Source organism: Drosophila serrata, unplaced genomic scaffold (assembly GCF_035046125.1).
Source record: "Drosophila serrata isolate PLE 108 unplaced genomic scaffold, ASM3504612v1 contig_228, whole genome shotgun sequence".
Classification (NCBI taxonomy): Eukaryota; Metazoa; Arthropoda; class Insecta; order Diptera; family Drosophilidae; genus Drosophila; species Drosophila serrata.
This window is the reverse complement of record NW_028257126.1, coordinates 134,914-149,620: the sequence shown is the minus strand read 5'-3', so window position 1 is coordinate 149,620 and position 14,707 is coordinate 134,914. Positions and strand designations below refer to the sequence as shown.

The window sequence follows — 14,707 nt, the reverse complement described above, 5'->3', positions numbered from 1 at the left end:
ATTTGGAAAAAACTTGAAAATATGACTAAGTAATTTAATATTGCAATATTAATATTTACAAATTAAGGTTAGTTATATTTGAAATACTGAAATACTGATTACAGCATATTTTTATTGGCATCAAGCAGTTGTAGCTGGAGTAAGAACCATAATTTGGGTATGTATTCAACTGTAATAAAAATAATTAAATATATAATAAAACCTTTAAACATTTGCATCTACATAAATAAGAATTTTATTAAGATCGTTTTTCGGCAGTTTTAAATTAATAGCTTAGAACCTATTGCTGTGCCGCACTGCTTGCTAACATAGCAAGCGGTGCACGAATGCAGCATTTGGCTCCCAAGGCCGCATATGACGAGGTGGCCGAGAGGTTAAGGCGTTGGACTGCTAATCCAATGTGCTCTGCACGCGTGGGTTCGAATCCCATCCTCGTCGTGTTTCACTTTTTTGATACGTTTAGCTTTTTCAAGGTATTTTAGCCTTTTTCTCCTACTGCCAACTAAAAATAGACACTATTCTTCTTGGCAGAGCGACAATAATGCTCTGGAAACCGTGATGCTAATCGCATTTCATTGAAATTAAAGTTTTACGGCTTCGCCTGCAGACGAACTATACGAACTTTAGTCGTAATGGTCAGTTTGGGCAGTATAAACGCAATGAAAATAGATACATTGATAACAGCTTAAGTGTCGCCATTGGAAGATCTCTGGCCCGGCGATAAGATGGGATGTGTGGAGGATGCTGGGACTAGATGGATTCCCCGGAACCCCAGGTTTATTGACACCGGCGATGCCACTGAAAGGGCATGCCAGAGTGTGACTGCGGAGGCCTTTAATGGCCCGTTTCAGCTCCCAAGGTCGGCCAGGTTGGGATTGACCGTGGGTCGAGTAAACACACTTTTTTTGCAAACCATTGGGGCCGCGGGCAGCACCGCATTCAGGCCAGCGATAAAGATGGCAAATATTTATGAACAATGCCCACTCACGAAATTAAATTCCAATTGAAATAATAGTTCGCTATTGCTGCCTCTGGTGCGCAGCCGAAACAATATAAGCCAAAGAGTAATTAACGTCGTTTCCAATGATTTTTCTCTTTCTTTTGCTGTCGTTTTGCTGGCTAATTAATGCGTTTAACGCAATTACAATACAAACATCGGGCTATATGGTCGTATACTATAGCGTCTGCTTTTCCTTTTTACTGGCCAACTGGTTTCCAATTACTAAAACTAACTTCTCGATCATTAATGGAAAAGCCAAAGAATTTTTTCGCCACTTGACGGGCGGCGACGACGTGTTAAAATCCTCCAGCCAATGGAAAAGGCCATAAAGCTATCTTTAACCAACATCTATCTGTATATCAATCCATCGTTTGCTCTGATTGTTGGTTAGTGGAAAGTTTTGCGGGTCGACTTTATGGTGGTTATAAATCAGAGGCTCGATATCCAGCTTCACATGGATTAAGGATAATGCATAAAGGATAATCCGATCAATAAAGTCTGAAAATGTCATATTCTAATCGAAATGAAACACAAAATCCAATTTCCATGTAAAAGTTGGAGCTGCCACAGCAAGCTATGACATAATTGGTTCACTTAGAACACGACGTGAGACAATGACTCTCAGAATAAGGGGGATTCCCCTCAACTGTCACTGTGATAACTCTCTTATTTACCCAATCACTCACTCTTTTCTTCTTTTACTGGACGAACAGACCGAAGAGCTCTTTCTCCGAAGCACTCCATAGCCTGGTTATGACTCAATAGACCCACTCGATGAGTAGCCAGTCCAATTCACAGCCAATCGCCCCCGTTCGGTGGCGGCGGAGGCCAAGCTTCGATGGCCAGTGCGCTCCGCCCAGTTGAACCTGCTCCCTGCCCCCGGGGACTTTCACAATTCCCGCGAAGAATGCGCTAAACGTTTTGGAACGGATGAGCAAATATTGAATTTTTGCGGCTGACAATCTACCGATGGTCGGTGGCCGCTAGCTGGTCTTTTCCTTTCGTTACACTTTTCCTTTGTGTGCTCCACAAATATTTGACTTTCGATGAAAGTCTCGAGCGGCAGACGTGGAGGCAGCCTGACCCCGATCCAGCGGGGTCCAGCTCTCAGAAATGCCAAGTGCACAAATCGGGATGGTTAACATTGCGTTGCGTAAGCCGACAACTTCATTCCACGTACCGAGTGCCAAGTATCGAGTGCATTGCCGGCAGGTGAGATGGACTGCTCCGATGGTGTCCACATGCCAAGCTACCCACCAAGCACCCCGAGCAAGTGATAAAAGCGCCAGCACAAAGGCCCAAGTGCCTGAGTCAGTTTATGGCCGGTGCGCGGGTTTAATGAACCTGCGAATTTATCGACAATAAAAGATTCGCTATAATTGGCCCATATATAACCGCTGCGATTTAAGCCGGCTGATTAGTCGTCTTAACTGTGACGTAGCGCGACTGTGAGGCTGCCCGGCTGTGGGTGTTCCCGCCATTCATCTAAATGGATCCGCCGCCGTGTTGTGTCTTTATAAGCGGCTAATTAAAACGTTCGTTGCCAATGTAAATGAAGCCTTAGACCCCAACTTCAGACGGCGTGCTGGCGAATGCTTAAAAATTCAGTAGCCAAACACGCAAGCGCCAGCAGCAGCGGCAGCCAAGAGTGTGTGTCTGTCACTCTTGGCCCGAAGACCAAGACCGAGCCAAGAGACTGGGTTTGAGACTGAAACCGAGACATTGGCACTGAGGGACTGACTCTGACACGATGGCTAAATGGGTTGGCAGTGCTACACAGGGGAAAATCATTATATTATTAGGAGGGTTCCTTATGGAGTCTGTAAAATGTGTTTATGATTGCTTTGTTGTTTCTTAAGTTTTTATTTAACAAAAAAGCTACTTCAAACGGATTTGCTAGTTTTTATACAAAAAGTCGAGTACTTTTGATTAAGATTTGAGGAATATTATTTTGTCCACTTCATGTTAAGCGACAAGAATTCAATACTTAATGCACTTATGACCTAGTCTATTTGCAGATATAATATCCTTAAATCCTTTAAATAAATAAAACAGGGCCTATTGAAATTCTGAAATGTTGCCATAATTTATAAGTATTTTTTTGTGACAGTGCAGATACAGCTGTCTGTCTGGAGCCCCGTGCCAGAGCCATCTACTCGTATTGCTTCCGTCAGCATTAAACATATTACTCTTAATAATGCCTAAAACTTGGTTCGCACACACCAACGGCGCTGGAAATGAGACAGATAGAGAGATACACACGGAGGCGCTTCAGATACAGATACAGCTATATAGATGCTCGGCAGCTTGTTCGTGATTTGTGTTGTCTAATCGTTAACAATTACAATTACTCCCGGCCTGGCCCGGACCGATCTGTGGCCTGATCTGCCCGTCGTTCTTGCAGCTGATGCGTGCAGTTTGGCTGTGAGAACGAGATGATACTTGCTTCTGGGAGACGGATCGGACGGATTGGGAGTCCATTTGGTCTTGGCAACATAGCTGCCATTGGCCATTTGGCACATGCGAGAGCTTACGCACTTCAACACACACTTCTGAGCCGAGGGGTGGAGGCCTAATTGCCAGCAGTTGTGCTGCCACTGCTGCTGCTGCTGCCACGGCTAATTAATATTTAAAAGTGTCTTACAACGTCAGAAGAGTCTGAAGAAGTTGCCTAAGGCTGTGAGTGCTTTTCCAGCATTTGCTAAGCATAGCTTTGTAGTGTTATGTCATTTGCTTTGTTTAGAGCCGAATTTGGAGAGTCTGTGTGGGGTCTGGAGCTGAAGCTGAAGCTGAAGCTGCGCTGGTGAAAGATGATGGCCGGGCCCTGGGAAAGTTTGTGTGTGGAGTGGAAATGCCTTTATATAATTGCTAGTTGCTTTTACTTGTTTTAATTAGCAGGTCGTAAAACGGTGCCTCGAAGGGAAGTGAACTAATTAAGGCACATATTCGCGTACATTTCGCCATAATTCATGACAATTTTCACTGCGATTTATGGTGGCTATTTCTAGCTCAATGGGTCACTGGTCAAGACTTTATCTTCTCCGGCGAAGCAAGGTCGAGCGGGATTCCTCTTTCAATCAACCAACACACTTACAGATACCCAATTAGCATCAACAACTCACGCAAAGGTGTTTAGAAAAGTGGCTCGAACACCATTCGCTGCCACTCGTTCCAATTAAATTATGATGAGGGCCAAAACGCAGACATCCCTTTTGAGCGCCACACGCACGTCGCTATCCACCGGCTTCGAAAGCTGCCTGGTGGCCTGTCAATAAGCCAGAGCCTAACACTTTAAGTCCAAAGAAGCGGAGCAGACGAGACCCTACCTCAACGAAGGCTTCGTGTTACCGCCAACGGCTTTTGTTGTCGTAGGTTCATTTGTAACTAATTTGTGCACAATATCGGAGAGACAAAGGAGCTGACAAACAGACGTCTCAGGGCAGGCCTTGCCCCGTCCCAGAGCCAGCATCAAACCCTTAACCCTCTTGGCCCCTCAAACATTAATCAGGGCCAGAAGCAGGTCTCTTAACCTGCTGGAAACTGCTCTTAGTTAATTGATATGTTTTAAATTTAAATAACTTTTAGCCTTTTCTCTCTTGTTGTCGAAACGAAATAGAAAATAGTTAGCATAAGCCATTGATTTATTGATTAACACAAATAATTCTGGGAATAAAGCTTAAAGGAGTCATAAGTCATAAGAATCTCGGAGTAAATATTATCTCAAAAAAGGAATAAGATAACCCTAATCAAATCAACCCGGCCAATTAGTATTTAAGCATGTTTTAGCCAATCAAAGAGAGAAAAGATTTAAATCTATGCAAATACATACAAATTTTATCTTTCTTTTGCCAAAGAACTAGAAGCAAGCTTTGAAAGAGATACAAAAACAAGCTTAAGCTACAAAATAGTTATTTTAGTTGACACATTTTAATATGTCAGCTGGCATTATGCAGTGGGTTAAGGAAGGTAGCTGGTTGGGCAAGGTGTAATTCAATCGAAAGCCGACTGACTGGTCATTTGGTGTTGGATTTCCTGCCCAGTTCTGGTCTCGGGGAGTCGAGAAATGCCAACTGATGAATTTGTTTAGCGAATGGCGGCGAATGGGGAGCAGGCAAATCCCACAAAGTGCAATTGCCAACTGTAACAGTAAGTGGACAAACAATAAACTGGCTAATTTATGGCCCGCTCATCATCCGAAGATCATCTGCCATCCGGCAACCAGTTGGGCATCAGCATCTCGGCATCTGGGCATCTGCATCGGAATCGGCGACTCCATTGGCTTGGACCTCACACAATAATAAATCCAACACCGACTCGGTGGCTGCGGCAAGTGAACGCTCGCCTCGCACTTCCAGTGGCCGGCCGCTGATGACGACAGAAGCAGCCGCAACGGCAGCAGTGGCAGTGGCAGCGACTGCGGCAGCGGCGTCGACCGACTGATTTTTGATTTAAGAAGAAAAGGAGAAAAAAAACAAATTACAAACTGTTCGCAGCTCTCATTTATTTGCCGCACTCCGAGGCGTTCACAACGTTCAAAAGTTAGCGCGCTCGAACACAAGACGTCGGCAAAGCAGTGCGAGGAAATTTAGATGCGAACGCGAAGAGTGTAGATTTAAGAAATCCATAAAAGTGATAGAACGTGCGCTTACCATTAGGCATAAATTAAATCCCATACTTTATGCAAGTATACAAACGAGCAATCATCGGGAAAAACAATCATCATCTTCGGTTGAAGGACACTTGAGCCATAAATTTACAATCAGCAACTACAATTGAAGAAACTACGCAATAAACCGGCAGCTGCAGTTGCAACCATTTAAAGTGAGTGCGATTAGCATAGAGAACCCGAGAACGTTAATTCATTTGCATTCATTAATAACTTTATAATTGTTGCCCGTCCGCATCGAGTTCGTTGCCTAAGTCTTTCGTCTGCACCGAGTTCGCCGCCCAAGTCTTCGGCCTCTCGTCTTTCACCTGCCGGCTAGCGGACAGCTGCGAGCGTGATATGATTAATCACATCCACACATCCCGCATCATCCATCGGCAGATGCGGCGGCCCAGGCGCCGAACGAAAACGACCTTGGCAACGATGTTGATACGAGCGGCGCAGAATATACAAAAAAATAAAAGCCTTAGATAATTGAAGTCAGTGAGTGGACAAATTAAATAAAGTTTTCAAGTTTCTGGTGCCTGAACTGTGTGAACTGCGATGAGCCATTAGGCATTGTAGAGCCACCGGAGCAATTAAACTGTAATGAATCCGAGTGTGGCATTTCTGGCAAATGTATATACATATAAACATATATTTCTGACATTTCGCTTTTCGTTTTGTGTTCTATTATCACTAGAATCACCGATCATATATCATGCGGGTCCCGTGATCAGTCAACAAAGCAAATTCAAACTTTCTGCAATTTATCTCAGATAAGTTTTTTGAGTCCCCTTGGGTAATATAACTTTAACCAGAATCTTGCAACGCGTTAGGATTTACGGAACTGGTTAGTGTAAAATTAGTGTGACAAATAAAATTAATGTACATTTTATAAGTACATTACAAGAAAGAAACTATAAATTACAATATTAGTGGCCTTTAAAAAAAGGTTGAAACACTGAATACTAAGCATTCTTAAAATGTAGAAAACTTTACAGATAGTTTTTTGGTAAATCTAGCGAACTGGTCTTATATTTTGTTACCTTTTATGTTCAAGCAACATATTTTCTATTTCATTTGATATATTTTGATGTCTCCTGCCACCCATTAAAGGGTATTACAACATCGACCTTACCTTTCATGTGTCCATTTTGTAGGGTGTAACCAAAAGGGGGCGCCACCGAACAAATCGCTGCAGGCAATTATTCCAGACACTGGAATTAGACAAATGTCTATATTGGCGAAAAAAAAAATGCTTAAGCGATTTGCATACCGCGGACAACCTGTTGAGACGGTGGGCGAGTCGCCAACGCCTCTAGTTAGCCCCGAAAATCATGTCGAGCCGCTTGTTCTGCACCAATCCTATGCGATCCGATCACAATCGATGTTGCGCCGGCTTTTTCGGATGTGTTGCCGCGGCGATCAATTTATTTTTACAGGCTCATTAATCACTGAAGCGTTGAAATCTGCGCCGCCAGATGGCGCTCGACGCGCTCATTAGCGTAATTGCTCTGCCTGCCGTTGCGTCGCTGTCGGCGTCGCTTTGATTAGCGTGCATTAAATGCTTTCATTTAAATCAAATCGAAACGAAAATTATCTGGGGCCCGTGTGGTGTGTGTGTGTGTGTTTGGGTGTGTGAGGGGGAACGTGAGAAACTTTACCATGTAAAGGCGAAACATTTTGCGCTTTGATGCGCACAGACAATTTATTTGTTATTAAATTATTCGGCTTTGGCATGTGACTTGCAGAAAATGGTATTGCCCATTATTATGATTATTACGAGCAGTCGGGTTCGCCACTTCGGTTGCCACCCCATCGATCAAAGCCTTGAACAATTGTCCGTCGAGTGGGGCGTGGGTGGTGGCACTTCGGCACTCGACTTTCGATGCCTCTCACCTTGACTCCCTCTCACCTCTCACGCTCCGATAGCCGAATTTACAGATTGAAAAATTATCTACATTCCAGATAACTCTTCCATTGCCATTGACTGGAATTCGAGTTATTTTTAAGTGGATATAGCTATTGCAATAATAGATCCTTCTTTTTTCACCAATATCTTTCATCTTATATGCAATTATATCTGCAAACAATAGAAAAGCAATTTTATTGTCCATTATAATGCATTCCTATAGTATGATCATTCTGAATTTAGAAGACAAAGGGGTTGTAGACTCAAAAGAGTTGCTTATTGTTCAGTTTAATTAGAAATCAAAGCCAGCTAGTTATAAATAAATCAACAATTTATCATCCAAAGTAATTACTTTTCAATATAATAACCTCTATTATATATTACCCTAAAATGATCTAACGCCCGTTTTTTACTACTCCAGAATGTCTCCACTGATACCCTTGGCATCGCTACTCATTTTGGCCAATTTGGTGGCCGCTCGTCCCTATTCATATGGCCCCAGGTCAGAGGCGCCGCCCTCCAGGCTGGGCAATCGCATTGTGGTGCAGTCCCCGTCGCTGGACAACCTGTACATGGACTATGTGGTCACCTCGAAGCCACTGAACCTGCGCAAGTACAACAAGAACGGCAGTAAGACGAAAAAAACGAAAAAGGATTCGAAAATCTATTACATCCCCGTACCCCCACTGCCCTTTCGCCACATACCCGGCTTTGGTCTGGACTATCAGCCGATGAAAATCAATCCCATTCTTCCGGAAGCGGAGGCGACAACCCCACCAACGACCACGCAACGTCCGACCACATCGAAGCCTGACTGGGACCACCGGAGTCCCAGCAAGGTGCTGCGGGTGCAGCACCACAAGGACTACTACTTCAACGGTCGCCCCCATCGGCTGCAGGTGGCTCATGCCGGTCCGAAGTCCAGGCTGACGGCCTCCAACCTGAAGTCCAACTTCTACTATAACAAAAACATTATTTATTAATACATTTAGTATAGTTTAGCGAAAGAATATAAAAGAAAAAACAAATAAAAATTCAACAATTACATTGTTTTGGGTTTTGTAAGCCAATACTTATGAGTTAAGCTGCTTTGCAGAGGGGAAATGGCCAAACCTTTCAACTGTATCGCGTTTCCTATGAGCCGAATTGACAAAACCCCGGAATTGGGTCAAAATCGAGCGAAAGAAATTGAGAGAAGGGGGCGCCAAGAGCTGGAAGCCATTAACTTTGATGATATCTGCATGGATCATTATTAGAGAGGACGGCTTCCGCATCGGTAGCATCTGTAGCTCCAAATCATCTTCACGTGTGGCCCGGCCATCTTTCCAAGCCATTTAGTAAAAGTAATTACTGTCACCGTTGTCTCTCCGATGCCCCCCGAGTTGTGCAATAAATAATAATAAATAATATGGCTATTAAATGTGGCAGATCGAAGTGGGATCATTGGAGGTGCTGAATTCAGGCCAATTAGAAAATAGTTAAGAGGTATGCAAAATATTTCGAAATGCCCAATAGAGTTGGGCAGCCTATTAGATGATGGGAAGCTTTCACCACGTGAAAATCCAGTGCGAATGCGTGAGAAAAATGAAATACATTTGAGCTATGAGAACTTAAAACGGGGGAATATATAAATTATTGTATCCATTTATTAGATTTAGTAATTAGTTGGAAATAAATAGTAAATAAAATTAGGTTTTAGCTTTATTTTACTTTAAATAATTGTACTTTCGGGATCAACTGTACTTGCACGAAAGAAATTAAGGCCAAATGGGCTGTTTTGGCCTACAACCCGTTGCCACAACAGGGCGCCTAGCAGCGGCCGTCAATTTTATTGAACAAATTCATGGGTCCCGCCCAATAGCCATCTTTTCTAGACTCCGTTGTCTCAGCAGGCGGTGCTTAGCTTAAATTTTGAATTACTTTGACTAGAAACAATTGCCCCCCTCACCCGGCTGGCGATAAATATATTTTGTGTGGCAAGATGAGCGTTGAGGAGCGACCACCGGCATTTGTATGCAACGTGCAACTGAACGTGGAGCCCTGCGAGCGGCCCAAGCAGCCACCGGGATGTCCGCCGCCCATTGATTCGCGCAGCACCGAGTCCGAGCAGCAGAACTCGGAGGAGTGCTGCGTTGAGCTGGAGAATGTGACGGTGAAGTTCCGGCTCTCCGACTCGGAAATGGTGGCCCAGGTGTATCCCAACTGCATGACCCTTGGTGAAGTAAAGCAAGACATGGCTCGCAAGTTTGAGGTGGACCCCAAATTGCTGGTACTCCTGCAGAATGGTAACGTGCTCTGTAACAGCTTACCCATAAACTCCACTGCCTTGGATGAGTTCGGGATCCATGAGTTCCAGCTGGAGCTGCAATGCAACGATAGCGTCCAAGGCGACAGTCAGACGTCGCTGCCCAAGCTGGACCTGGATGTCTACTATGAGTGAGTACACATTTCAGCAGGTTGTGGGATGAAACTACGGTTCTCCAAATACAGCAAACACCGCCTAGCGGACTTCATCACTGTCCACATTTCCGGCGAGGACACCCAGGATGGCGAGCCGAAGAATGTGGTGGTTGAGATCGAGAATGCGGCAATCGTCAAGCCTTTTCTGTGTGGCTACCGGGATACGGTTAGCGGAAAGGAGTATCTGGATGCTTTCACCCAGACAGGGCCCTACTTCGATAAGATGAAGTACCGGAAGTACAAGTCCAGGGATACGCAGACATGGGAGCCTAAGGAAAAGATTCTGGTAGGTCGGGCGGACAGAACCTATTTGTATTGACAATTAAAATGCATTTCTTTCCAGAACACGGCCCATGAGCAGTCGGTACAATGTTTCCTAGATGGCATCAACATTATGTATGTGTCCGCTGCGAATGACTTCACCATTGTCCCTGGAAAGTACCAGACCTTTGCCCAAAAAGAGCGAGCAGAGCGGAAGCTCGAGAAGATTCAGCTCATTCAGCGCAATTGGAGAAGATGGATTCTCTGGAAATACATACACATGAGGGCCGCAGAATATCGGTGGGTAGTCCTCCTTATCCAGGGAATTGAGGTTAGTTTCCGCCGCTGATAAGGAACCCATTTCCAGTCGCCTAGTGCAGAATCGTGAGCAGGAAGACAAGCGGTACGAGAAGTGCGTGGAGAAGCGTGTGGAACGGCACCAGGTGGTTAAGCAGTTCCCCCGCAGCAAGGACGACTTCGATCTGCTATTCGCCGAGGTGGGGCGCTGGAAGAAGGCTGAGCTGAAGCGGATTACTGCCAACTATGAAGGCCCCGCCCGCATCGCCGAGGTGAATATCCTGCTGGACAAGGAGATTCAACTGTTGAACGGTGTGGAGCGGCAGCGGAATCTTGTCTACAAGTCCATGGAGGAGTTCCGCAACGATCAGCTGCTAAAGGAGATGGGCAAGCCAATTGAGTGGATCGGCTACAAGGACACGAAGATCCACCTGGACCTCTTGAGCACGCAGCGGGTGCGCTTCCTCACCGAGATCTACAAGGATATGCGTAAGCCGCGCAGCAAGGAGGACCGCCTGGACTTTATTCGCCAAGTGATGGTTGTGCTCACCGAGGAGGCGTGTTATCCAAACTTTCCCGAGGTAGGACTTTCCCTTTATACTTCTTTAATTACTATAAATCGTATCTTTACATAATCCCAGCTCTTTGACTTATTTGATCGTGAGAAGAATCTGCTGCTATACGCCAAGTCCTGTGACGTGGAAATTCTGCGCAAGCGCCAGAGCATCCTCTTCTTTGACCTAATCAAGTTTCAGAAGAACAAGTCGAAGAAGAGTGAGTACTAAACCAAGGATCTGTTTCGCACATCTAAGCTGTACATTTCCAGGGACGCCCTCGCGCATGTGCATCGTCTGCAAGAAGGTCAAGACCTTTGCCGAATTCGCCATTCGTACACGTCAGAGCCATGTGGATACCTGCAAGAGCTGCTATTATCTTAAGGTAGGTTGGACAGACTCCTTGTTAGTTTTTTCTATCTTCATAGTGTCTGTCGACAGCTCACGGCCACAGAGAACACTGTATACCAGTCCATCTTGCGGTGCATTCATCGGGATGAGCGCAAACGCAAATGCGCCACTTCATTCGCCTTTGTGATGCAGCCCGACGATGTGCGTCATATCATTGACAAGATTTGGCATGGACACTCGGCCCTCAGCAAGTCGGAGAATCTCAGTGAATTGAGGTAGGTTTCCAATACCAATACACTCTCTTCATTCGCTTAGTTAAAAGAATTCTCTGACAGATTGCCTCGTTGGATCAAGAGTGATGACTGGGCTCCATGGAACTGTATTTGCTTGACCGAGCGGGAGACTCGGGATCACTACAAGATCGACGATATCGAAAAGCTGTACGATCCGAAGTTTATATTGCACGTCGGCAACTTGCACATGCTGGCTCGCAGCCTGTTTCATACTTTGGCTGCTGTTGCCATCGAATTCCAGGAGACGGGCCAGTGGTGGAAGGTGGGCATGAACAAGCAACGCAGCAGTCAGCTCGACACCGTTTAAAGCATATTAAAATACGTATAATCTGTCGCTTGAATTACGAGTCTGCGAGAAGTCATTGCAGCAACTAAAATCTATCCACACTCCATTTGGGTTTAGCATGTAATTCAGCGCCTAATTTTACATTTACAAAATTTAAACAATTCAAATGTTTATCAAACATTACAAGGAAAATATATAAACTACAACTGCAATTATTTGCTACTTGCAATCGCCTTGAACTTTGCCTCCAGATACTGAACGCGTTTCAGTAATTTGTCACTGGTGCTGAACTCATTATAGGGTATGGGGATAACATGGTAACCACTCTTCTCCAGCAGATCAAACGTCAGGTTCGTAACGCCGCTTGCACTGCGATGCGTTCCGTGGCAAATGTCGTGGAAATCGATGACCATTAGCGCCACCCTAAGAACGGAAATTATGAATAAATCGGAAAACTATCGCATCTAAATTTGTAAATCTAACCTAATGGCGTTGGGATTCTCCTTATCCAGAGGCAGGGGGTTTCTGTTAGCATCAAAGTGGCATAGTGCATCTGAAATAGAGATTACTTGGTCAACACAAAGTCAGTATTAAGAGTACCTTTTTTTTACCTATGAGAAAGCCCATTTTACTGTCCACTAAGCTCTGGACATGATTACTGGCCGGAAGCAGACTTTTGAGGGCATCCAGCATGCCAGTGACTAGCACCTGCTTTGCCTTGGGATGGGCCATGGGCACCTGGAAGGCAGGACTGTCGGCGGCAAGCAGTGGCCCCTTGTAATCTACGGCCAAGAGCTGCGCATAGCTGTTCAGGTTGAGTAGCCTCATCTTGGATGTTGGTGTGACACCGGCTTTGTCCTTTTGCAACTGCTCCAGGAATTCCGCACTGCGAAAAAATTGGAAAGAAAGTTCAGTTTTGAAATGATTTCAGAGATTTCTTATTATGTGCAGACCTTAAAACCGAAGACATGTGGCTGGGTTCCACTAGCCCCAGCATTGTGAGGGACCACACAAAGTTCAGCCATTCCGATTTCTTGGTGAAGTCCTCCCGCACAATGGATTTCACTAACTTGCTGCTAACATCTTCCAGCTGGGCGCTCTTAAAGTTCAACAGGGCCGATGTGAGGAAATAGGCGCTGAGATCTTGTGGGCGGCAGATTTCACTGTTCTTAAGCAGCCACTGCGTCAGCGATTCCAAGATGTCTAGGGAAAAAAGTTATGAATACAAACTGCATATTGTATTAGATATTTAGCTCACCCAAATCTCGGTACCGCAAAATGCCCAAGCTGGTGATTATGGACCCCACAACGGCGGACTTTTCCACGTTCTTTGGCAACGTTGCCTGCACATCCGCACACACCTTGGCGCCCAGCACCGAGTCCTGGAAGTTAAGCGTGGACATGGCATAGAGAACATCCGCCGACTGCTTCAGATCCAGTGTCTCTGCAGCGCTGCTAATGTTGAATGCGAGGGACCGCAGCAGGGGAGTACTGCGCCGCTTACGCTGGGCCAGCGTGCTCATCACCTTGACCATCTGCGGCAGACTAATGCTGGCAATCAACTTGGCCGCCTCATCATCGCCAGCTACTCCCAAGACCGTGTTCAGATCGTCCGTGCGGAAGCCAGAGATCCGTTTGACAGCTTGACTGCTGTCTCCGGAAGCTTTGCCATTGGTAGCGGCACCATTATTCTTGGGAATTGTCCGTCCCAGCATGCGACAGATGCGCAGGAACCTCGTGTCGTTCTCGAACTCTGATATCTTCACCCGGTCGACGCTGCTCCATTCGGCCAGAATGGAGACAATCCTTAAGGCATGCTTTCGAGAGAAGGCACTGTTGTTCTCGGTGATTGCAAGTAGTCCATTGACTGTCTTGGCATTCACTATGCGGTCATCTATGTTACTAGAGGCGCCCGCCTTCTTCTCATCCTTAGGGTTGTCGTTCCGCAGCGACTCGAAGGCAGCAGCGACCATTTGACCTGAGAGGGGATTCTAAATTAGACTCTATAAGTAATATAAAATATACATACATACCCTTGGGCTTTTTGGCCAACGTTTCAGATGCCGGCGTGCGTGCTTCCGGCTCAACTGCATCCGTCGCCAGGCCGTTGGTGGCCAGAGAAAAGCCTGCCGCCCGCACATTGCTGTTGTAGGCCGCCCGGCGGTACAGCTGGCTGGCAATGCTGCCGGCAAATCGTTGCAGTCCCAACATTTTCAGTCCCTCCTTCACTCACGCTGCAAGAAACCACAGAAGTTTACATAACCTTTTTGTTTACATTTTTTGCAGGCGAAATAAGGGTTCTCCAGTTATTCAAAGGCATCAGTAATCAAGTTATTGTATAGTTATTAATATTTGCCTCAAAATTAAGTCAGTTTCATTGAGAATTTTCATTAAATTAAGCAAACTTTCCTATTGAACGTTGAGAATCCACAGATGACGGCAGCGGGCAGCTGATTCTAGTGTTGCGGAACGCCCGCGGTCAGAGCCGAGAACTGCGCTGCCTAACACTTGAAATGATCGACGACACATCGATATTTCAAAATGGAATCGATGTCCGACGAATCAACACTATCGAAATTAAAAATGTGTTCACAACTCGATTCTTTTGTTCTTTTTGCTCGTTTTATGGTTGTTAAATTATGCGA

At 45.4% G+C, this 14,707-nt stretch overlaps 3 protein-coding genes, 1 long non-coding RNA gene and 1 other non-coding gene across 5 annotated transcripts; 3 read left to right on the top strand and 2 right to left on the bottom strand.

Annotated features, from left to right (window-relative positions):
- The first annotated feature begins 356 nt into the window (after positions 1-356).
- TRNAS-GCU (transfer RNA serine (anticodon GCU)) lies at positions 357-438 on the top strand. The gene has a single exon. It is a non-coding gene; the product is annotated as a tRNA-Ser (tRNA).
- A 4,185-nt stretch (positions 439-4,623) lies between these two features.
- On the bottom strand, positions 4,624-6,208 carry LOC147644126 (uncharacterized). Its single transcript, XR_015270976.1, has 2 exons — positions 5,650-6,208; positions 4,624-5,436 (listed from the first exon to the last, which is right to left on the bottom strand). It is a non-coding gene; the product is annotated as an uncharacterized LOC147644126 (long non-coding RNA).
- On the top strand, positions 5,193-8,599 carry LOC110188021 (uncharacterized). Its single transcript, XM_020957545.2, has 2 exons — positions 5,193-5,821; positions 7,982-8,599. Exon 2 carries the CDS (start codon positions 7,983-7,985, stop codon positions 8,541-8,543), a length of 561 nt encoding a protein of 186 aa, XP_020813204.1. The 5' UTR covers positions 5,193-5,821; position 7,982; the 3' UTR covers positions 8,544-8,599.
- On the top strand, positions 8,510-12,274 carry LOC110187960 (IQ motif and ubiquitin-like domain-containing protein). Its single transcript, XM_020957479.2, has 8 exons — positions 8,510-9,996; positions 10,051-10,306; positions 10,364-10,581; positions 10,649-11,159; positions 11,220-11,352; positions 11,405-11,517; positions 11,574-11,758; positions 11,819-12,274. The coding sequence occupies exons 1-8, from the start codon at positions 9,542-9,544 to the stop codon at positions 12,081-12,083; spliced, it is 2,136 nt and encodes a 711-aa protein (XP_020813138.2). The 5' UTR covers positions 8,510-9,541; the 3' UTR covers positions 12,084-12,274.
- On the bottom strand, positions 12,169-14,596 carry LOC110187961 (FAST kinase domain-containing protein 4). Its single transcript, XM_086829873.1, has 7 exons — positions 14,474-14,596; positions 14,096-14,298; positions 13,321-14,040; positions 13,016-13,265; positions 12,674-12,948; positions 12,546-12,615; positions 12,169-12,485 (listed from the first exon to the last, which is right to left on the bottom strand). Exons 2-7 carry the CDS (start codon positions 14,271-14,273, stop codon positions 12,275-12,277), a joined length of 1,704 nt encoding a protein of 567 aa, XP_086685999.1. The 5' UTR covers positions 14,274-14,298; positions 14,474-14,596; the 3' UTR covers positions 12,169-12,274.
- Positions 14,597-14,707: the final 111 nt, after the last annotated feature.